The 25347-nt window shown below is 40.1% G+C and overlaps 1 protein-coding gene across 3 annotated transcripts in view; it reads right to left on the bottom strand.

The window, feature by feature from the left end:
- Positions 1–25347, bottom strand: part of AKAP6 (A-kinase anchoring protein 6) — a 450197-nt gene that overhangs the window by 96819 nt on the left and 328031 nt on the right. For all 3 annotated transcript variants that reach the window (XM_084791783.1, XM_084791781.1, XM_084791782.1), the window contains one exon: positions 20900–21020. In XM_084791783.1, the coding sequence (XP_084647909.1) occupies positions 20900–21020 (121 nt within the window). The remainder of the gene's footprint in view (positions 1–20899; positions 21021–25347) is intronic.

Below are 25347 nucleotides of genomic sequence, written 5' to 3' on the forward strand. Positions count from 1 at the left end.
GAAGCTCTGAAGCACGGTTAGACATTTCCTGGCATAAACTAAGAACCCCCAAAGAGCATATCTTGCTCATAATCACTGCTATTGCTTTGAAGCCTTCACCCACCCCCACCACTTAAGAGGAATCTGCCATAAGCCCCCAAGAAGTTTATTAAAACAATTATATCAAAAAGAAAACTCACTGTGTGTTGGGAGGGGGGCACACATGCACAAGCAGGTATATGTACATGTCTCAACTACAAGAGGCAGAGAAATAAAACTGAGGAGGAGGAGGAGGTAGAGGAGGAGGAGGAGGCAGCAGCATTAAAGGTTCAGAGGACAAAATAAAGACAACCTTTAGAGGGGAGAAGTAACAAGTAGGGGAGGTTATAGGGGAAATTACAGCTGGAAAGGTCTTCACTGGATAACTTCCCAGAAGTAATCATATGACACAATAACGTGCGATGGCTTTAAAGAAAGGCTAAACACTCCTGGAGAGGAGACAGAAGAGAAAGTAATGAAAGTAAGAAAGAAAAGCATGAGATGTGAGCATATAAAACAGGATGTTGCCACAATGGCAAATTTTAAAGGAAAAAAATGGGTACTACAACGTGTGGTGTGGAGGATTTTCTCTACACAACACTGAGAGGTAGCCCCTCTAACTGGGTGCCCTCTGACTATTTTCCTGTCTTTATTCTATGGATGGCCTGTAGTGTAATGCAGAGGAAGTCATTTCATTTTCCACAGCTTCACCATCAGCAAAACAAAGACGAAGAGAGGCGCTAATATTTGAAGGTGTAATCAGACCATGTTTGTAGGAATCCCACATTTCTATGTAAAATGCATCTTTCAAAGAGCATCTTCAATTTTAACACAATGACTTTTCTAATAAGATTTATTTTTTGGTCTGTTACACATTTGCATGCAAGACTGCAATCCCCCCCCTTTATCTTTCTGAGAAATAGTATAGTATAATTATTCTCTGGCCACATTACACATAAGTCACATCAAAGACGAATCATTGAAAAGGTAAACATTCCGTACGTATTCAATTCCCACCTTGTAGAATAGACAAGGCAAGGCACAACTACTTTTCTCTCCTCTTAGGAAGGAAGGACATTAGCCAGCACTAGTAATTTCACCAAGCCTATAAAAAACAGTCATCTCAGTACTTCCTTGGGTCTTCATTCCTTGCCTAAGAATAATGTTGATACTCCATAAAAGTTGCTCTGAAGACCGAATGAACAAACATATACAAGATCTGAGGCCTGCTCTGTAATAAGCACGATACAAGTGTTTGCTCAAACTCGATCCAAATGTTGCATGCCAACGTAGCAGAGCCTTGCGCACTGTTCTCCTCATCTATGTATTTATTCATAGCAATAGTTTACATATCTGTGTGTATTACTTTTCTTCCCTAAATAGAACACTGAAATATCAGAAAGAAAAAAGACATTGCCTGTTAATAAGTTCCATCGAGCACATGGATAAGCCTCCTGCGAGTCATCACAGGCTTTCTACTCCTGTCCAGGATGACTTCCTGGTTTGAGCAGAGCTCTGGAAGCATGTCAAGTACATTTTCAGATCTAAGGGGTTTTCTCACATTGCATCTTTCTGCAAAGAATCTACGTCTGTTCCCTTATTTAATTTTCTCCCCAGCAAATACCAGCTCAACTATCATTTCTTACATAAACTATGAGAAAATAAGAGAACATTCTGAATGCACATAGATTTGCATTCTTGCTGTTATTTGCTGTTTATTTTCACTTTTCTAAATCAAGTAGATTATAAATTACTTAAAGAAAAGGATGGCCTTTGCATTTTTAAAAATTGCACTTATTTATTTGTGAACACATGTGCACCAAGGCTTGCATTTGGAAGTCAGAAGACAAACTGCAGGAGTCGCTTTTCTCTTCCACCACACAGGTTGCAGGCTTGGTAGCAAGTGTCTTTACCCACTGAGCCATCTTGCTAGCTCAGGATAGCCTTAAAAATATTTGGTAATCTATAGATGTCACAATACCTAACGTGTTTTCTGCTTATCCTTATGCAGTTAGTAATATAAAATGATATTTTTCTTATGCTTTAGGAAAAGGTGAAAATATTAGACCATGGATTCTTTTTATTTTATCTCAGTGTGTTATGAATATATGTATCTGTGTGTGTGTGTGTGTGTGAGAGAGAGAGAGAGAGAGAGAGAGAGAGAGAGAGAGAGAGAGAGAGAGAAGGAGGGAGAGAGAGAGAGGGAGGGAGGGAGGGAGAGAGAAAGGTGCATGTATGTGACATTTCTATGTCCACATTTATATGTGTGAATGTGGGTGTGCACCATAGTGTATGTATTGGAGATCCAAAGACAACCTCAAGTATTGGTCCCTACTTTCCATATTCTTTGAGGCAAGGTCTCTTTAATTGCTTGTCACTGAATATGCCAGACTAGCTGGTCAAAAGCTCTAGGCAGTCTCCTCTTCCCAGCTCCCAAAGGAGTACACGTTTCACATTGGTTCAGCATAGTTGAACTCAGCCCTTTACTGAGCCAGCTCCCTAGTCCCAGCAAATTCTTAATATATGTATTAGGACTTAAGATAACTTTTTAAATATATTATTAAAAAGTAAGAATGCAGCCAGGCGTGGTGGATCATGCCTTTAATCCTAGTACTCAGGAGGCAGAGGCAGGCAGATCATTGAGTTCGAGGCCAGCCTGGTCTACAAATGGAGCCTAGGACAGCCAGGCTACACAGAGAAACCCTGGAATCCCTGTCTTGAAAACTCAAACCAAAACAAAACAAAACAAAAAAAGTAAGAACAAAGGTAGGACATGTGTTTTGGAATACAGAAAGTGATGCAAACTTAATAAATTATTTACCAGGCTTGTTATGAATTAAAGCAGTTTGCAAATTACAGAACTTGTGACCAGTTTCTCCTCAAGTAAATAAGCACGTGGCTCAGTCACTAAGCCCTTCTGCTGTCAGCCACACAGTCCTGTGTAGAAGACACTCCAGGTAAGAACCTGTGGGTAGATTGACTGCCTCTCACTAGGTCACCCAAAGTACCTTTATCTACTTGCATCCTGTTTCATTCAGCTTTATCGAGATATAATTAATATATGACACAACTTAACCACTTATGGTGCACAGCAAGACAGTTCTTACTTTGTTCCCAGGGTTGTACAAGCATCCCCATAACTATCAGAACTCTCTGTAACCACCAGCAGTCATTTCCCATGTCTATCCGTGTGCCCAGCCTCAACCACTACCAACTCCTGTCTTTACACATCAGCACATTCTGAACATTTAAAAAGTATTCCTTTGGCCTAAGTGTAGTTCTATATCTTTCCTCATATTACCCCATTACTTTTTCCCCTTTAACGACCTAAGCCTCCGCTAATCACTGTCCTATAAAGTCAACATTCTTGATCCCACATCTGAGCAAGATCTTTACCGAATGACCTTTCCTCGATGGGATGGGAATCTTGGATGCCAACTCAATTCACCTGGGAAAGCAGTACCCTTATTAAAGAATTGCCTCCATCAGACTGGCCCGTTGGCATGTTTGTCGAGCATTCTTCTCATTGCTAAGTAATGTAGGGTTGCCCATCCCACTGTAGGTGGTGCCATCCTCTAGGCAGATGGGCCTGGGCTCTATAAGAAAGTCCACTCTGGGAGCCAGTAAGCAGAGTTGTCTGCGGCTTCTGTTTCTATGTCCAGTCTTTACTTCCTTCAGTGATGGACTAACCTATAAGCTGAAATTAAGGCTGTCCTGCTTAAGGACATGGTTTGTCACAGCAACAGGGAAGCAAACTACAACACTCATAGACAACTAAGTGCTGTTAGCTGTCCTGCTCTGACAGTCGAGGTGACAATTCAGATATAAACCATCAATACAATGCAAACAGAAGGGAAAACAAGTTGCTCAAGCTGTATAACTAATTTAAAGGTGTAGTGACTATATTTTTGTATGTTGTGAAAAATAGAGGAGATTTAGTACATATTCCTAAAGAGAAAAAAAGCAATAAGATTAAGGTGTGTGGAAAATAGGTATCACAGAACTGATGTTAGGAGAAAGACTGAGCAAAGGTCACCACAGAGTAAGCAAATGGCTAGTCTACTGCTAAAGGAAAGCCACCATGCTTAAGAAGGCTCACACATGACACCACCCAAAGTAAAGAGCAATAGTGTAGCATTTATGAATTATACTTCTATGACAGTTTAAAAATACTATATTTACACTTGAGGTTCTTAGCCTTTAAAACTGTATTACAGAACTCCAATTTTTCAGGTTGTTCCTAGGCAAAGTCAATTATCAAAGCAACCATTTGTATTTCTTCACCAGGGGGTGCGGCAAAGTGGAAGTCACATTAAAGCAACCCAAGCAAGCCTTCCTCATTTCACAATGAGGAAAATGAGAACTGAAGAGACAGAGCCCAAGGAGGAGGCTCCGTGGGTGGAGGCACTGTGAGCAATCCTGACAAGCTGTCATACAAGTTGGCCTCTGAGCTCCACACCCACCACATGTGCCTACACACATGCATGTACACAGACAGATGTAAGAACAATAATAAAAATAAGTAGATGCCCAAGGGGCTCTGGCTCATTCCTTCAGGACCTGATCATGTGATTTCTTTACAGTGTCCTTAGTGATGCTTTTCAAAAATTCAAAAGGGTGTCTACAAGACAAACACTAAGCTTAAGACCAAAGATGAGGAGAGTAGACTTTCTTCAAAGAAGAGTTACACCTGGAGATCTGAGTCTGAGCAGGCCTTGTCTTTTCCTGAGGAAGCTTCAAAATTGGCTACTCCTGTACACAATGTGAATGGGGCTGAGACATGGTAAAGTGGTTAGAGTGCAACACACACACACACACACACACACACACACACACACACACACACTTGTATTCTCATGCATGCCAATCTCTTTTATTTGTTGTCTTAACTATTTCCAGCTTTGAACTAGCATTCGTTTCCTAAGGTAGTCAGTACGACTTTACTTATGTTCTTGGGCCAACTATGGAATACAAGTGTCACAGAGCAGACAAGCTGCTGGTGAAGGACCAGAGACAGCGACGAAAGTTCAGAAAAGTGAAAGAGCCATTTACTCACTTTGAGTCCTACAAGCACAATAGAGTATATGAGGCCACCTGGTGGTGAAATGAACCAATTAACGGTGCACTGAAATGCAAGAAAATTGAAAGTTGACATTGTTTATAAAAAGGTGATTAGAACCTTAAACACTGACTAAATAGTCAACAAGTACTGTTGCAGTATAACAGATAGAAAATTGACTTGAGAAACCATTCAAACATGAAGAACACCATATATTCCTAAAGCATAGTCATGATTATTATTTACAATAGGGATTAACACATCTTTCCTATGGTGTTAAATTATAAATAGTTTAGGAATGTCGGTTGTGTAGTCATTGTGCAACTTACTTAGCTCTGCTCTTTTCCTGTGAAAACAATCATAGCTACATAAATGGTGTATGAGGTTGTGTCCCAATAAAGCTTTATTTTAAAACGAGATTGACCTACAAGGCACTGTTTGCAGATTCCTGTTCCAGAAGAATCCCCTGCCTATGTACTTGATTGAATTCAAGGTGAGTGTCATCGTTCTTAGTGCCTGTGCCTCAAATCTGGTGTTTCTAGTGTTTTAGAATCTTGGTGGAAAAATACAATAAGCTCTTTCTGACTTGAAAATGGTTTGTGTAGCCTCACAACCACCTTTTCCTCAGAGTCAGAACACACTTACTTTGACCCCTTTCCCATTTATGTTGTATCTTCTGCTCTTTTTTCTTGATGGGCTCTTTGCTCTTGTTTTTCTACCTCACAGTTCCTTGAAATGATGCTCTCTCTTGCCATTTCCTCTTTCATAGCTTCTTTTATGTTTAAAACTTTACATCAATGGTTTTAGAACATTAGATAGAGCAAAGCTTGAAAAAGAGACATGAGTAATGTATTAAAAATAGCCACATATATGATAATAAGCCAGAGAAACTGACACACTGTGCTCACTCTAGGTGGAAAGTGGGCCCAGACCATGCAGCTTGATGCTTTCATAAATAATAGACAATGTATCAACTAAAAGAAGACATGTCTCCGTTCCCATGTGGAAAGAGGTCTATGGGGGATCTATCTGTATGTTGCTTTCATTTTATTTTTAAATACATTTTCCGGTACACAATGTATGTAAAAGCACCTCCGGCAAGCCACACGCCTCTTCTAAACCATCACAAAGTCCGTTATTTGCTGCCAATAAGAGAGAGCTAAAACCTCTGAGAAATCCATGGAGCTCACTATATCCCTCAGATACACGGATTCACCAGTAGTCTCTCAGTGCTGGCATGTTCTCTCCTCTAAGAGGCTGCGGGAATAGTTTTAGTTGGATGGACTGTAGACAACACTGAAATAAATGATCTAAAAATATGGCTTTATTAGCTTGAAAAGAAAACTGCAAAAATTTGAAAAAAAATGTGACTACATAGAAGAGAGAAAAGATATCTAATTATAGAGCATGGGTTCTGGTTGACTTGGCAATTAAACCTAACAACAGAAGGCGTATACACTGGACGTAAGAAGACTTCCAGGGTATGGAAAGTTGCTAAACATTTTCATGGGAGTTTGTAGAACTGCTTCTGGAAAGATCTTTAAAAGAGAATAAATTCTCCACTATCTGGAATGCATTTTTACAAATCCTTGAAGGGAGGAAATGAAATAAAGATGCCTTTGAAGTCACTTATAGTCCAGAAAATTCTGCTTAAACCTCTACTCTCCACAGTACTAAATAGCTGTACGAAGCCCCCAAGAGCTAACTTTGGGATATTTGAGAGGAGACAGCCATTGCACAAGAGGCGCAGGTGTGAGAGTGTTGCTGAGTGCATGTCTTCCTCAGTCCTGGGAATGTCCAACGTTGCAGGGCGTAGCTCTGAGCAGCAGTGTGGGAAGAGGAGAGGGAATAAAATGATCTGATTTGGTTAAAGTGTTTGTAAAATCAAACCCAGCGCTCTAGTTGGCTGACACCCGATGTTTCTGGGATTGATCCTGGCGGCCCTGTTGTTGTTATTGTTGTTGTTGTTGTTGTTAATCAGAGAAGACTCCCAGTAGTGTTTTTGTATTTTAATTATTTTTCTAACACAAATTTGGAAGAATGGAACCTTGTGAAACTATCATCAAAATATGAATTATGAAATGCTAGCTAAATGTGAGTTCTTCTGTTATATTTTCAAGTTGTAGAGAAGACTCCAGTTAGTTCAACCCTAGGGATTTCTTTTATGCTGTAGGTTCAATAAATATGAAGATCATCCCCTGTGGTTCGTAAGACAGCCAACATTTCACAGAACCGGTTTCCAGTCCCCACCACTCAGGTAAGAGTGAAGAAGAAAGCAAATCATATGGACAGGAAAGCTCTTCATGCCTGTTTTCAAGTTTGTGTGTCCCAGCTCAGGAGAGCTGAGGAGGAAGAGACCTCAGTGAGATCTCAACATGGAGACAAAAAGCCAAAATACAAACTCATCACAAATTCCACTTTTAAATGGTTTAGCATTTTCATAATTGCATAAGCTCAAATTGAGACTTCCATAACACAACTACTAAGTATAATTTACTCTATCCTGGCCACAATTTTTTGTTTACAATATTCATATTCTTTGATAACATCAATATTATATGCACCATATTCAAATTAGGTAAAGGACAAAATTAAAATACTCAATCACCAGTTTTTCCTGTAGCCCATCATACCTGTAAATTAAAAAGAAAATCCTGAATTTCAAGAGAAAAATATTTTAACACTAATATTTCTGTCTTGCTGTGGGATTAACTATTTTGATTTTATATGAATCTATATATGCTAAATATTTAACCTACAAATACATACCATTTGTATGAATACAAAGAATGAATAGGCACTCAGGAAGAAAACAAGGTGCCCTTAAGAATATAAGCATTGGCTGATCTACAGAGCCCTACACAAGAATCAACATAGGGGGTTGTTGTGTTTTGAAGCTATTATCTTTTAAAGGTGCCAAGGAACATAACTGAGGGCACTTCAATAAAAATAAATACTTCCATTTTTCAAAAAAAAAATGTTCACGTGGGGCAGTGGTGGTGCACACCTTTAATCCCAGCCTCTGGGAGCCAGAGGCAAGCAGATCACTGCAAGCTCAAAGCCATCCTGGTCTACAAAGTTACTCCAGGACAGCCAAGGCTACACAGAGAAACCCTGTCTCATAAAAAAATGTTCACAGTTAGTTGCTAGATGTGATGTGTGTGTATATATATATATATATATATATATATATATCACATGTGACAATTATTTTTTAAATTATGAGTAGCATAAACATTGTTTAAAATGAAAATATGGGAGAAAGCATAGAGCAAACCCTTGTCTCAGCCTTCTAGAATAATGGAAGAGAAAAGTAGTAGTTAAGTTTACTAGAAAGAGCTCCTTTTAAAGGAGGAGCCTTCTTTATACACCCCAACACCCCAGAATTAAAGACCAGACTTAGTCCATGTTCTTCATTCTGTCTTTCCTTCATGACGACCACAACCTTTGAAAATACACATTTATCTCAAGTCAAGCCCAATTCCCCATTTCTTTTTAACTTTTTAACATTTATTTACTTATATGTGGGCACGTGTGTGCTGTGATGCACACGTGGAGCACATAGGACACACTACAGATCTCTTTTCTTTCTTCCACAGCATTGAATCTGGGGCTCACACTTAGGTCATAAAGCACCTTTATCCACTGAGTCATTTCTCCAGCCTTCGAGTCTAATTTTCTACAATGTGTACTGTGTAAATAACTCTCCTAGATAGTACAGGAGTGAAAAGAGGGGGTAATGGGGGGGGGACCTAATATGAGCAAAGTACAATGAATGATATGTTTGAAAGTTTCAGAATGAAATCCATTAGCTTTTATACTAAAAAATAATTAAGAGAATGAAGATAAATAAAGCCTCAGGTTAGCATAGGCCAAACTGTGCTGATGTATGCCGACCATCTGTAATTATTAGCCGTGTTCTCACCTGCATATACTGTTTGCTGTTTCCTCTCACATTTGCACAGGACATGTCATTCTCGGGCGGGCATACATGTATATCACAGAATCATGCTCAGCAGCACAGGTGCCATTCTTCAGTAAGCCACCTTTCCAGCCACTAATTGTTCATCCTTAAATGTGGTCTCTACCAAGCCTGAAGCTATTGTTATCATTTCAAAGTTAACATAAATACTGAAGGCTGCGTCAGGGTTATTGACTGAGAGTTTAGTGACTTCCAACACCTTTATGGTGACCAGTTCTCACGCTGCTGCGCGGTTTATGTCTCAGTCACGATCGTGCACTCTTTTCCCTCTCTCTCTTCCTTTTCTTCCCCCTTTCCCCCCTGATATCAGCTTAGTCAAATGGCAGCACAGCGATTATTAAGGGCTGTCTTTCTTGTTTTCAGTTTTTTAAAGATTGAGATTTTTGGTTTTACAGTCAATATAAAAAGCTATGAAATTTTATACTCAATGACTTACTTGAAAAAGTCATGAAATGATAGCATACTTCCAACTAACAGAGTTTAACAATTGAATAAATGTCACTGGAATTATTGATGAAATATAATTGTTGTTTCTATAATGCTAGGTACTGGAAACAATAAACATGGGCACGGGCGCATAAAACTTTAACAAACTTGTAATCATTAATTCCTTTAAATTTCTATTAGTTATTTGTTGTGTATATGCATAACACATGTGTCAAAATGTGGGGGGGGGGGGGACATGTGCAGGCCAGTTCTCTACTTCTACCGTATGGGTCCTAGGGACCACACTGCCATCCTCATGCTTGGCAAGCAGGCACCATTGCCCTCCAACCCCTGGGCATCTCACCCGACACTCCTTGTTCCTTCTTAGTCTACTGAGTCTAAATCCATCACCATTGCTTACGGTATGCATTTAATTAATAACAAAGAGCTCAGGGTGATAGTTGGAAGGGAGCTTTCTTGGGATACAGTTATAACCATTAAAGAGGGGTTGCGCTGTTGTCAGGAAGGCAGGAAAATCCAATATGGCAAGATTTATAACATAGAAATGTACTCCTGACTGAAAACTTGGCATACATGAAGGAATTTTGTGTTCTTATTTATATATGCATGCTTTAAATATCTTGAGTCCAAGGACCCTGGTTTCATCTAAATTCAATTCTGATGAAAGACTTTTTTAATTAAACAAATTAATACTTCATACACATGTGTGCCCATATGTAAATGGGTGTGCATAAATGCATTTCTGTGCATACTTCTTCCACAGGCTTCTCAGTTTTTAATGGATAGCATGACAAGAGGAATATCACAATCATAAATTTTTTATGCAAATGTCTACAGACATATGGAATCAACTAGGAAGCAGCTGAACAGTAAGCTCAGATGAGGCTCAGGACGCATAGATGCTCCTCCAGAGAAACACCTATCTCTCTCTAGGCAAGGAAGCTTAGTAATAGAGCTGAAATCAACCTGAAAACAATAGAGGATTAACATGGCACGCTTTTCCTTCAGAAAAAAAAAATATGTACATAGACATGTACGTAGCTGTGTATGTGTGCCTGTGTGCTTTGTGTCTTGTGCAAAGGAACTAAGGTCAGCAGAAATGGCACTCCTCCCATCCCTTACCCCAGTGTACCTCATTAGGGACACAGTGTCACAGAAGTGCCTTGTTTAAGAATGTATGAGCTTTAAAAATGCCCACATTATTTAAAAAGATGCTGAGAAATGCCCCTATTTTTGAGAATGGAAATTGCTTCCTTGACAGCACTGGGAAGTGGTTTTCCCACAAATGGTATCTCTATGGGGTATTTCACCATAGGGACCCCTCTTCCAAGGAAACCTTCTTCGGGGATATCAGCGTTCCCATGGTTGAATCTTCCTGCCTTTAGTGTATTTCTGAATCTGACAGAATATAGGGCTTCCCTGTAGTGCTAAGATGCCTTAGCAAACGGAAGACTTCTGATAAATAAAGAGCCGACTCAAACCCATCATGTTTTATTTGAAGACTGTTACAATTTGGATGTAAATGGTCCCTCCCAGGCTCGTGTGTTTCAACACTGGATTCTCAGCTGTACTCACATGTCATGGCACATGAACATACTCAAATATGCATGCCTATCTGAACAGTTTACTTTTTATTACGTGATAAAGCAGAAATTGGCACTTAGCGCATCATCTGGGTATGTTCTGTTGCTCTTCTATGCCCACTTCACTTTCCCGTGCCCTTTCACCTAAACAATGTTTTATTTTTGAGACAGAGCCTCATGTAGCCTAGGATGACCTTGAACTTTTGATCCTCTTGTTTCTATTTTGCAGGTGTTGGGATTGCCATGCCTAGTTTACTTGGGGATTTATGGACACTATAGACTTTCTATCAATAGAGCTACATCCACATAGTCCCCACCTAAACTAGATTTTATGATCAGAATTTAATTCAGTATTATATCCCCCCTCCCCCACAAATATCAGGATTGAGCAGACTTCTTTCTTTAATTCCTAAAGAAATGGGTATCAGGGCTAAGATGCAAGGAGCATGGACAGTTGGGAACGGAGACAGGAAAGCAGAGGCACTCGAAAGATGACGTGTCCTGCACATCACAGTCCACACTGCTCCTTCCTTGTACAGTTAGACATGGTTGTGAGACAAGGACAAATGGAACGGGTTAGTGGGCTCACGTGTGAAAGCGCCATGACTAAGACAATTCTCTCAGGGCTGACCACCTATTCGGAACAAATTCTAAAACTTCTTTTGAAATAACTAAAATACTGCCTCCATTGACATGGTCCCTACCTTATACTTTATAGAATCATAACAAAGATACAGTGCTTAGATTCAAGTGTGTGTGTGTGTGTGTGTGTGTGTAGAGAGAGAGAGAGAGAGAGAGAGAGAGAGAGAGAGAGAGAGAGAGAAAGAGAGAGAGAGAGAGAGAGAGAGAGAGAGAGAGAGAGAGAGAGAGAGGTTATCATAGCCAATACAATTACACAAAACATTAAACCTAATTCTTACCTTTTGCATACCACTATCCCTTTGTCAATGAGAATACTTGGTTTTTATATCTAAGCTTTGGTACTGTACTAGTGTTTAACAAAATAGCAGGCTCAAATTCATATCATAGTGGTCTATAGAGCTTAACCACACATCATTTAATTTTTCTAGGTCCAAACCAGATTAGTAAAAATATGAATATAAGCTGTAAAAATAAGTAATTTAAAACTAGGAAATACTTTTAAAAAGTAGATGGCATTTCTATTAAATCATTTATCTGAAATACATATGCTTCCTTGAGTATCAGGAGCCAAAAAGGACAGTGAAACAAGTGCCCTTTCTTGTTAGGACTTTTATAGAAAAGAAACCTACAAACATCTGGGGATGGAGCCAAAGCTCTCATCTTAACATAGAAGAAGATCATAATAGATTTCTATTTAATTAAGTAAAAGTTTTCAAAAAGTTAAAGATTGAAGTTTTTTGTTTTGTTTTGTTTTTACAATTAAACCAAACTTTTATTAGAAAACTCTACTGGTTATCCCGATTGCAATTAATGCCCCTCCCTGACGGGTCAACTCATTTAGGTGCAATCTGGAATCATTTGGATTTAACATGATGTTATTACTTATTACCCTGAAACCAAGTGGCACAATGAGATATTGATTACTTTTAACCTTTACATCCAAGGACTCAAAAAAAGGTCGGAGGAGGGGAAGTCTCCACTCCCAGCTGGCAAGCAGCCTTTAGGAGAATTCAAATGATTCCCGTTGGCTACGTAGACCCAAGATGAGTCCGTTCTCTGAACTGACAAGAAATGATGATTCTTTAGAAAATAAGCTTCGCTCCACATTTAGCACCCCATCTACGCATTGCGTGTTTGCAGTCTGTGGTCTCAAATGAGCTTTGCCCCAGAGCCAGGCTCAGGCTGTTAACCCCTGATCAAGCCCGGTTCCAGGAAGCATCTCTACTGGAAAGAGATATTCAAGAGGGCGATTAAAGTGTGTGGTTTCCTGTAGCAGCGGGCCCTGGAACAAACTCATCTCTGCAGGCTGAGATGGCTTGGTAGGTTCCCAGAGGCTGGACATAGTTGTTGGCCAGCAATGTTGGATACTTAGTTTTCTTTTGGTTTCCTTTTTTTGTTTTGTTTTTTTTCTTCTTCTCCCTATGATGGCATTTAGAAATTTTTTTTTTCACTTTTGTGCCACTGAAAAGCAGTGAGTTCCAGGCAGGGTCCAGCAGAACCACAGACAAGAGAAATATAAACTCTGTGTGTGAGATTAATTTGCTGAACACTTGGCAATAATCACTATTGCCAAGTCGCCAAGTTGTTCCAAGTTGTTCCGGAAGGTTGTTATTAATAGTATGTTTTCTGAGGAAAGTTCTGTCTGCTTTTGGAGCTGCATTTCTGTTGCCAAGGAAACTCCTTTAAGCACAGTTTTCTAGGAGCACACTGCTGCTTTTGTTTGCCAGTGTCCTATTCATATTATCTAAGTAATGTTTTACATGCGTCAGGCCCAGCCCCAAATGGCGAAGCTTTAGCCCAGTTAAGTTGTTTTTTCAAACATAGTTAACGCCTGCTATGATTTCCTCTTCTCTTTTCTCCACTCCTCTCTTTCTCACGTGCAAACAACCCCCTGTCCCTGCCTTCTTCCCTATTTCTCTCCAATGTGCCTAGAGCTCACTGTTAAATTTTTTTTTAAGTTGTATTAAAGCCGACGGTTTTTACAAGTTTTTGATGAACTTTGATTTGAATAATAACTCCGTAGACCTTAGCATCCCAGCATCAGGCCTTCAAGTGTTAATTATCTTCTCACTCTAAAATTAATGTAGTCATTTCCCACTGACTCTTCTACCCATTTATTGAAGTGCGGAGGAAAACATGTCAGCGTCTCCAGCCAGCCCTGTTGTTGTGATTAAGCGTGGTCACATGGCCCATCTCTGCCAAAAGGAGGGCCCTGAGAAAAGGTGACAAAGACAGTGATTTCCTGTCAGCAAAGAGTACGACAGGGCTGTCTAGAAGTGATGCAAATGAGGGAAACTGTCCCCCACAGCTTGTTTGATCCACTCTAGGCCAGAGCCAGCCAGGCCCCAGAGAGAGCTGCGGAGGCACAATGCCACAAGGCCAGCCCCAGAGCCAACGCACCTTCCGGGACCGCAGCTCCCCACTGGAGACTGCTGGCGGGGCTTCCCTTCCTTGCCTTCTGCGGAGAGCCAACTGTTTCTTGGCATCCTACTCTCCAACATCCCTCTCTCCTTTTTCTTTTTCTTTCTTTCTTCTTTTTTTTTTTTTTTTTTAAAGTGGATCAAATAGGAATTACCGGCTCCAGCAAGAACCATGATCCATAAGTTCGAGAACCATCCATTGACCTTTTTCTTTCCCTAAACATTGCAGAGTTTTGCCCACTCTCAAATTAGAAGGAGAAAAATATAAAGTTGAGTATCCATATCAACCAGTGGTTCACTAAGGCTCAGATTAATATGACAATTAATCTATGGGTGTCTTGAACTTTAATAAATCTGGAACAACAAATTTATTTCTAGATAGCAGTGGAGACAGGGTGGGTTTTTATTCAGTTCTGGTCACCTTAAAAGTTACTAGATAATGCTATTTGAAAGATTATAATGACTTTAAACATGTTTTTTTTTTTATCTTACTGGGCTATTAATGTAATATACAATCAGGTTATCCAGTTAGCCAACTAGGGATGAGGTAAGTAAAAGTTACCATGTGGCTTGTGTCCCTGCTCTCCAGTCGTTTGACCCTGGCTGCTGCAATGAGTAGTGACTTGTTTCACTTGGCACAACCAAGATGAAAGTGTAAAATTTGGTACTGAAATCCAGGTAGGCCCAGGTAGCAGATTCTCATTTCTATTCTATAAACCAGCATATAAAAAGGTAAATATGGTAGATATTTTATAATTCTAAACCCTGTTGCTACAGCCTAAGCCATGAAGCTGATTTACTCTACAGTTTGAGGAACTTGAGTTTAGCCATGAGAGTCTCAGGAAACATCTGAAACTAATCCTTTAGAGCACCTCCAGGCAGAGGGAATGAAAGAAATCTATTCCAGGGGCTGATCTTCGCGAGTTTATAAAATATAGGCATAGCGTGATTAATCTGTTTTCTATGATAAGTCCATAGCAATGACAACATCATTTTGGCACCGGCTGTCATAAAATAACACGCCAAGAATGTTCCATACATCTTCTTCTACTCCAGCTTTATTCCTCAGAATATCATACCTCATACACGTTTAAAGTTGCAAAGCCATTTAAACACACACCCAAATTCCCTACAGGAACATTTTCCTGTGCTCCTCCAAAATGTGCTCTGTCCTCTAATAATTCTTTTCCAGGCCAGCTCCCTCATTGCAATGCCTCAAATGCTGTTTGGGTTTTTCCTTAGCATTTTCTTCCATGCTATTTCTCTGTTCCTGTAAGTCACCACCGTTATCTCTGTTTGCTTGGTTAACTTTCATCAACAGGAGTCTCCTGGTGAGAACGTGTGCTCAAAGTCTCTAAAGTTTACCTGGCAATTAAGTCATTGAAATGATGTTACAAATCTCATGTTTTCAGCTTTGCTTCTAATAAACACTTGATAAGTATTCTTAACAGATGATGTAAATGTGTGTCCAACAAGCTTAGCGTCTTCAAAGGAACTATTACAGTTTTTCTCATGGGAAATGCACAGTGTGTGAGTGAACACATTTCCTTCTTTGCTTTTGCCACCAGGACACTCAAACTTCTTTTTTGTTAGCTGTGAAGGATGCTACAGGCTATGCAGCTATGTCAGGCATACTGACTCTTCTCATAGAAGCAGCTTCTAGTGTGTGCATATTTTCCTCAGTTCTGATTTGTTTTCTTACTTTAAAATGTTCTTTTGAAATGAGGTCTTGTTATGCTGTCTATTCTGAATAAATAGACTTTAAGTGATTCTCCTCTCCCCCCCCCCCTCCCCATAAAGACTATGGGAATAGGCTATGCATCTGATATAGTTTTAAAATATTTTGAATATTTTCTTGAAAATTCTTAAGAATCTGAAATCCATAGACATAAAAAATTAAACAATATATTTAGTAACTACTAGACAAAAAAAAAATAGATTTTTTTTTTCAAACAGGACATTTAGATAATTCCCTAACAGAGAACAATACTGAAAACCGGCATTGTTTCCATAAAATCTGCAGCCATACAATAAATATCTAAACAATAAATAACTAAATAAAATAACAAAAATTTAAAATTAAATATGAAAAAAGTTCCACTGTAAACCTCCTGGTACTAAGTCTTGGTGGGTATCTATTTTGGATTGTTTCCAAGCGGGAAGGGTTACTTTTATCCCCTAGGAAATCATGTGACCTAGCATTGCTGTAGAACAGCTAAGGGACTCACTCAAGGCACACATCCACTCACGCCATCCGAAAGTAACCCTTGCTCAATTATAACAATAATCATCAGACTCCAATTTCTGAGTTTGTGTGTTGAGAATAACCTTTCCTTTGGAATCCTGCATCATCCCCAGATCACTACAGCTCTGACATCTGCGCTTAGTAGGGTAGTGTAGACCAGGTGGAGGTCAGGTGGTCCAGAGAGGACACTCCCTTAAAGCACCAAAGTCAGCAGTGACTGCTGGGGAAGTGCAGCAGCAGAGCTCAGCTCCCCCATCGATGACATATTTCCAGGTCACTCAGTCTATAAAATGTGTAGGGTGGGGGGAGGTGACGGAGCTTCCCTGAGCCCAAGAATAATGTCACCTTTGATCCGCAGAAATGAAAAAATAGAGCTTTTCCTTTGCAAGTGGGTTTTTAAATATTTCTCCATTAATAGTTAATGCACAAGCAGACCATTGGAGTGACAGCTCCTCACGATTAAGGATTCTGGCTCCGTAACTCTAGTCCAAATAGAAGCTGAACTTTTCGAAATCACGGTGGTTACTTTTGACAAATTAAATTGTCCTACTTAGGAAGGTAGAAAGAACGAAGAGAAAGAAGCAGAGAGGGCGGGAGCCATTTCTCCCTATAGGCAACTCTCAGACTGAGGAAGAAAAAAGCAAGGCGGGATGCTGTTTGTATTTTCTAGGCTGAAGACACTGCCAGCGTTTATTAGAAAATAGAACTCTTATTCAGAGGTGGGGCAGGGGAAACTCTGGAAGTACGTCTTGTCATCTCAAAACGGGAGAGAAAATGTAATTTAGTAAATGGTTAATGTTTAATAAGAATTGAGTTGCTCTCAAGATGATGCAGTTTAAAATTAATAGAAAGAGTCTTAAGTGTCTTACAATCTGAAAACAGGAAATGGCCTGAACAGAAAGTGTGCTTTATACTTCATGGCTGTGCTGAGGCTTCCAAACGATGTCACCTTGCATCAATGTCTCTTTTGCCTGTGGAAGCCCATTCTTTCCCTGTGTATGTTCCTTTGGACTTGGCTGGCCTTGGGTAAACAGCGTACAACAAGGAGTGCCCCCACTCAGGAGGTGGGCTGAATGGAATGAACGCTTCCACATCTGGGAGTTAAGGGCGGGGTGGGTGATTTTCTAGCAGAGACCAAACCATAGAAGCCGATGAGGAAAACAGCAGCTAGTGTGGAAAGCGCCAAATGAACTTCACTTTCTAAGTGCTAGAAAGTCTAGGTTCTCTCTAAACTGACATTTCCAGTGTGGACCCTGGAGCCAGACAAATGCATGAATTGGACACAACCATCTGCCAGGGAAGGGTAGGGTGATGGAATAGAGCTACTCAGGGGTGGAGGGACAAAGTCCCCAGGTACAGTGGTAGCAGGGACAATGGCTCCCTTGCCTATGCTTACTTTAGTTGTTACCTTCACTTAACTCAAGAGTTGTTTTAGAAATTTCATAGTTATCTCCTTCAATACGCCACATAGAGCTTCATTTCCATTTGCCATTGTTGTTTAGGGGTTTGAACCCAGGGCCTCATACATGCCACCAAACACTCTTCCTTGAAGTTACTCTCCTAGCTGGGGCTGCGATTATAGGCATGCATTAGGCATGTGCTCTCATGCTTGCTGTGTGTGTGTGTGTGTATGTGTGTGTGTGTGTGTGTGTGTGTGTGTGTGTGTGTATGTGTGTTTATGTATTACAAGTATGAAACAATTTCTCTTAATGTTAGTACTTTTTTGTTTTTTGTTTTTGTTTTTGAGATAGGGTTTCTTTGTGCAACCGTGGCTGTGCTGGAACTTGCTCTTATAGACCAGGCTGGCCTCACACTCACAGAAATCTGCCTGCCTCTGCATCCCAAGTGCTGGAATTAAAGGCATGTGCCACAATCATCACTCAGCTAGATGTTAAGGCTTTCAACAAGTAAAAATGGCCAGCAAGGTAGCACAGCCGATAGAGATGGGTAGTGCCAAGCTTGAGTTCCTGAGTTTGACCCCTGGCTCCCACAGGGTAGAAAGTAAGAACTAACTCCCATCAATTGTCCTCTGACCTCCACGTGTGCAAAGTGGTACATGTACACACACACACACACACACACACACACACACACACTGTAAAAAAAATATAAAAGGAAGTGAAGATAAGTATGATAGTTTAGAAATTGCCTGAAGTGAGCTCACGTCATCTTACATTGTCACAGCGCCTCAGGAGTAAACCCTCTGTAGTGGGAGGTGCGGTCTCACAAACTCCCCCCATTGGTGCTTTTAATAAGAAATTTGATAAAGCATTGATAGGCAGAGGTGGTAGAAGCCAATATGAAGTTAAAATTGATCAAGATGGTCTCATGGCATTTTAAAGCCTAAAAATGGCCTGGGAGCAATTAAAGAGCTCCAATCCTTCAGGAGTCTCTCTGATTAACGGGCTATAATGTCTCCTCTAATAAGCCACCAGGATAGTGGAGTCCCCTAAAAACAGATTAGAACAGAGAAAGGGAGAATTGAAAATGCTGACCTGACCTGGAAAGCCCTAGGGAGTCTTGGGCAAGATTTCAAACTAACTCTCCTCAGTCAGTTTTTCCAACATAAAAGCCACACTTCTACAGGATTCCTAGCTCCATATCCTCAGGTTATTTTGGAAGTTTCCAGACCTCTGAGACTACCCGGGGCTCACATCAAAACCCTGCAGGCCCGTAGTGTTTTTTCCCTTGGTTTCTTGATTCTATTTTCTTTACAAACCAAACATAAAGAGAAGATTTGCCTATGTTGAACACCTAAAAGCAGAAGCACAGTGACAGGATGAGTCACAGATGACAACAACACAGTGTGGAAAATGTTTGGAAAAATACTCTAACCTAGACATCCTGAGTGGGTGGAATAATCACCCTCCGAGGGCCAGAATGGGAATTCTCAGGCGGAGCACTGACGAGGAAACCACAAGAAAAAGACAACTGTTTTTTTCATTCAGTGATTTCCTATTAATTGTGATGTAAATTATATGGCTGTGATTCTGACAAAGAACAGCACTGTTTCAGAAAAATAGTGGCTTATATGCAAAATACAAAACGCATCAAGAAGAAAAGAAATGTTATTTGGCAACGTGACTGCAATAAGTTCTGAGCTAATGGCTTAGAAGTAAAATATTTTTCTAGCACTGAAGTATATAGGTTTGTAAGCATTTTTCCTATGTAATTTCCGATCCTGACGTGAGATGTAAGATAGCCTAGCTTTAGTTACATGAGTTGGAAAGTCTTACTCAAACAAGGCTATGTCAGGAAATATTTTGGGTTGTATGGACAGCTATCCTACAGGAAACGGAAAAGTCAATGCAAGTCTCCAAGACTCTACCGAGTTCTTCAGAGAGTGAAATGTCCCCATTTGCTGACTCCATAGGGAGCCTATATCTTTTCTTAACTAAGACAGGTCCCAAGGGACAATAATTAATGTCAATCACACTCCATTAAAGTCTGTGTCTCTCTCCATAGAGGAGGCCAAAGTTAAAGTACCTTATTAAAGAAGGCTTACCTAAAACGGTACCAGGGAAGGAGATAACTTTTATTTGACCTTGCATGTACTTCTTATTCTGTAAGGGTTTTTAAAAGCTAGAGGGTAGTTGTTTCTTGCCATCATACTGTTGCTGATCCTGTGGATAGTTATTAATTTTATTTTTTATGATTCACAATCTGCTCTTTGAAATATGCCATATGCTCAAAGCAATTCAAGGATGACAACTGTCAGAATTACTCCAATAAAAATTGCTTAAATGAGGAAGATTTACTGCTGCCTGATATTTCTGTGGAACACCCCTCTTCCTTCCCCCACAGCCTTTTCAGGGACTACGAGGCTTACAGACTATTTTTCCTCCAGTTTGAAAAAAAAAAAAGCAAAAAACCATGATTGTATTGGAAGGGACTTCTACGACTATGTTAAGTAGGATTGGTAAAACACTCTAGCTTAAGGGGGATCTGGCAGGCATGGGGGTGATATTGATGATTATCAGATGGATTGCCTGAAATCAATATGAATTCTTCAACCACCTGAAAACGCACACACTCAATGACAGTAATGCTGCATGGGTCACAAACGTACCTCAAATGGCGTGAGCTCTATACTTTGGTAACAAGTCCAAATGAAGGCACATTTCTTTCTACTCTCAGATGATCTGAGGGGTGGACCAAATCCACCTGAGTGCTCCGGTCAAAGCACCAGCCCAGTCTATCTTTCATTCTGTTTCCGTCTTTGTATTAATGCAGTTTCATTTATTGCTATTCATCTCAAAGAGAAAGCTTTGTCCTTCTTTAGAATTACACCACAACAGAATGTGATAAAGGGAACTTTCTTGCAATTATGATGTCGGTGCAGCCTGTCAGCACACTAGGGATGGAAATGAGTTTGGGATAGAGGAGGGAATTCTAATAGGCACTATGATACATACGGTGAACACAAAGATACCCTGAGAGAGAGGCCCGTCAGGCTAATCAGATCTCCCACAGCAAAGTAAAAGCAGGAAGGGTAGCTCTAACCTTGTAAAGATGCTGCTGCTGTTCCTCTGACATCATCAGGTCGTGGCTGTCCATCACAAGGGACTCCATGTCAATCAGCCAATCCCAGAGCTCCTGGTATTCTGAATCAAAGTCCAGAAGCCTGAAGATAAGGCACAGAAATGTATTATGCATAAATACAGTGTAGTTGTTAAAAATCTCGTGTTAGGATAATATATTCTTGAAAACCCCATGATGTTCCTAGGTGAATACCTGTAAAAAGAGAAGGGAAACTCCTCTGTGTGGTTACATTGCGGGGGTGTGGGGGGGGGGGCACAAAGTAGGAAGTCGAGGCTGTGGCACAGCCACTTCCTAGATTCTGAAGGCACAACATGCAGTTGCTGTGCTCACTCCTGAGTCACATCATGGCTTTTGCCATGTACTAACCCTCGCTAAACAGAAACCATGACCATGTCCTTGAAAAAGAGCTCAACCATCCCTTCACGGGCTAAGAAATGGAGGCTCAGTGATTGGCTGAAGTTTTCATAGTCCCAGATGTGGGGTAAAAAAAAAAAAACAAAACAAAACAAAACAAAACAAAACAAAAAAAACAAGGGTACTTTCAAAATCTGAGTTGCTTTCTCATTTACATTTCCTAGATGTCACACCTCAGGGTTTATTATTAAATTATCATCTAGATTTTCAACAATGACAACATATGCTAACAACACATCCACAACATTATTTTCACCGGAAAATGACTCATTCGTTCATCTGTCCCTCTGCTGTCGACCTGCCTATCTCTGCAGACATATATCCTACATTCATTGTCATGGGTGAGTAGCTAGCATTGCATCCTAACACTCAGAGATAGGCTTGAGTGACTCTGGTAAGCCAGTGAGAACCAGTGGCAGACCCAGTATTAGACAGGTGTTCCCCACAGACATGCAGGAAACAAAGGTAAGGACAGGAAGTCAAAACAATGAATCCTTGAATAGCCAGCAATCATTAAAATTCAAAGGAGGATCACTATGGTTTTCAACAAAATAAATCATTAGAATAAGGAGCTTAAAAGGATTAATGTGATTCTCTATTGAAAGCCTGGTGAATAAGTAAAAGCCTAGATTCTTCTAAAACACTGTGATCAGAAAATGAAAGTGCAGGATGAAAACTGTGACTTTGTCCTCCCACCTCCAAACCACCCCTAAGAGAAATACTACAGTTTTGTCAAACTCAAAGAGGGCAAACTCCCCATTAGTGCTCACGAAGTAGTGACTTCAGCTGGGAGTGTGATTAGCTGGGGAATTTTATTAATGCTCTGTTCTTGTCTCTCTATGTCAGATTGCTTTTCAAGAAAATGCATACCATACACTTCATCTTAATAGATATGTCAAACAAGTTTAAGGTGGATCTGGGAGTGGGAAAATGAGATCTGGAACTGTCTATTTTGCTGCACTTGTTTTTGCATAATTATAAAGCTTCTTGATTGAGGAACCGATTAGTACGTGTTCACTAGATGCCAGTGGTATGCAGAGCCGATGCACACACAAACGTCAGCAGGTACCGTGGCCTAGGACAATGCTTTTCACACTCAATAAAGATGTAGGCACAGCTGGAGAGTCTACAAAAATGGAGGTACTAACTAATACTTGGGGAGGAGGGTGCAATTCTGCATTTCTGACAAGTGTTGTCAATGCTTTTGGCCCATGGACCACATTGTGGGTAGCAAGGTGTTTCTTTCCAGTATACTTGAGAAATCTAAATTCCTAATCAAAATATTCAGCCATGACAAATCAACCACCATAAGAGGGTAATTAAACCACCAAGATTTTAAAGGTAAGTCTGTGAATAGTGAAGACTAAATAAGTATATGACCACTAAGAAATGCATCCCAAATTATGGCAACCATTTACTTCCCCTTCCAATATCTTATCAATAAAGTTGGGTAAAAGTGAGATACCACCCACTAAATTTGGAGAGTAGGTTCCAGAGGAATATTTAAAAGCCAAGGGAGAAAGAAGCCAGCAACCAGTCCTTTGTGTAAGTGGGCCTGGAGAACATGAGCCAAGGAAAGACACCAGGGGCAGATGCTTCAACCTATTTCCTCTTCTTTTTTGGTCCAAGTTCTTGAGAGCAGGCATGTGAGGCAGGCTGAGGCAGAGGCAAGCAGCATGGAATCCTCACTCCAGCTCCCGCTAGGAGTTACAGAAGGAGCTTGCCTTACGTGGTGCACCTGCAGCAAGCAGCAGTGAGCGCAGATGGAAGCATATGATTAAGGTTGCCTTCGATACTCTGTTACCTACTCTTCTCCCAGAAAAAAAAAACTCCCAAGATCTCTGAAAGTTTAATGGCTAAACTGGACAGAGGTGTTTCCATGGTAACAAAGGCACGGTGGACCTAAGGACAGGGAGGCAGGGAGTCCAGCATGTAACACCAGGCTTCTTAGAGAACTGGTAGGACCAATGAGGGCTGAGATGGGGCTTAGTCAGCAAGAATTCCCCTAGGGCCGGACCAAGCCAAGAGATAACGAAAAGTGAAATGGCCACAGCTGTCCAACTTGCCTGAGCCTCCAGCTAGCCTGTACTCAAACCTGTTTATCCACTGCATTCAAGGGTCAGTCACAAGGTCATGGAAACCTCTATTTGCTCAGCTGTCATCTTGGAGAAAAGAAAGGAAGAGAACAGGAGATCTGAAAACTTGAGCATCAGTGAAGACACACCTCCCTAAGGAGAGGAAATTAGGTAGGGAGGTGATCATGTATTTAAAGCTTCATGCTGATCTTAAAATGTGTCCTTTTCTTACTCTCCCAGGTCTTCTCCCAGTTAGGTTTGGGTTGCTGTGACAAACACCACAACCCAAAGAAAGTTGCTGGGGTCCAGAGTGTTCATTTCAGTTTACAAGTTACAGTCCATCGTCATGGGGAACCAGAACAGGAACTCAGGACAGGACCCTCAAGGCAGGAACTGAAGCAGAAGCCATGGAGGGATTTTCTTAATCTTAGCCATTCTGATGGAGCTAAAGTGAAATCTCACAGTAATTCTAACTTGCACGTTGCAGGAAGTTAGTGAGTTAGCTTTTTATTATTTTGTTTTTCCTTTGGTGTATTTTAAGGATGAATTTTTTTATTTAAACTGATTGCATATACTTAATGCTCAGTTGATTAGGCACCTTCATATTCCTTTCAGCCATTTTTTTCTACATAAAAATTAAAAGAACTTTATGAACAAGAGAATTATTAATGAATAGACTTGAAATAGATATAGAATATATGCAGGATCATAAAAGGCTTTGAACCATGGAAAGTTTCCCACTGGCTTTTACTAGGCCTTCCAAACCTTTCCTTCCTATTAGTACCACTAGCCAGGATCTTAGAGAAAGCTATCTGTCACTTCTGAACACAGCTCTGAGCCATTGGTCCACACGGGAGACCTGAACATGCGATGAACCTCATGGAAATACTTCGAATATCTTCAAGACATACTCTTCTTCATGGCTAAGGTTATGTATGTTTTGATATCGCATTTGTGAAATCATTTCACAAGTAATTTGTAAATGCTTTGGTAACATATTTTGGTTCTTTGGTGTAGAGTTAGCACCAATGTTTAATATATATATATTTATAATATATATATATATCATCAAGTTCTAATACAGAAAACAAGAAAGATTTTTTTAAAAGGCATTTATGCCTGATAATATTGGCTATGTGTTAATTTATAAGTTTATGGGGAAACCTTAGACTTTTTTCCTCCAAATTTAGTGAAATCAAATAAATAACTTTGTAGCAAATCAGAAATTGATTACTAAATTTCTTTGATGATTCTTACAAAACATTCTGAAATGTCTACAATTTTGTATGCTCACTATTGTAGAAAACCTTGTGGGCATGTAAGACATTAGGATTTTCTTCTCTTTATATTATTTTCAAAGATATATGCTTTGCAAAAGATTTGCTGAAGAGGGAACATATTCCAAGCAAAGTGTCAGCTACGGTGCAGTAGACAGAAAGGCCTCATTTTGTGACTGCGCTGCAGTGGCACCACAGAACCAGTTAGCAGCTCTTTATGCCCTTGAAGCACATGCCAATTCCATCAGCTGAATTCACAACCAGGTTTTTTTTCTTTACTTTTTAGGGAAAAAAATACATGAGTTTCTCTTATTAAATAGAAAAAGGCAACTGATAGTATGATTAAATGGCAAGAAATTTTATGAAGGATTCCATTCCTATGAGCACATGAATACTCTTTTGGAAAGACCTTTGTCACAAAATTTTATTGTAATTATCAAGGTTATTATACTGACTCAGTATATAATCTCCTTAATTATATATTGCATGATGGGAGCAATGCACATGTGTGTGAGGGTGTACATGCATATGAGGACACATGCATTGATGCAAGTGGTCAATCATATCTTAGTTATTGTTCCTGAGGGGCAATTTCCTGCCTCTTCTCTCTTCTTACTATTTTTTAAAATTTTTCGAAAATAGT

Source organism: Acomys minous, assembly GCF_964271855.1.
Source record: "Acomys minous genome assembly, chromosome: 8".
NCBI classification, from domain to species: Eukaryota; Metazoa; Chordata; class Mammalia; order Rodentia; family Muridae; genus Acomys; species Acomys minous.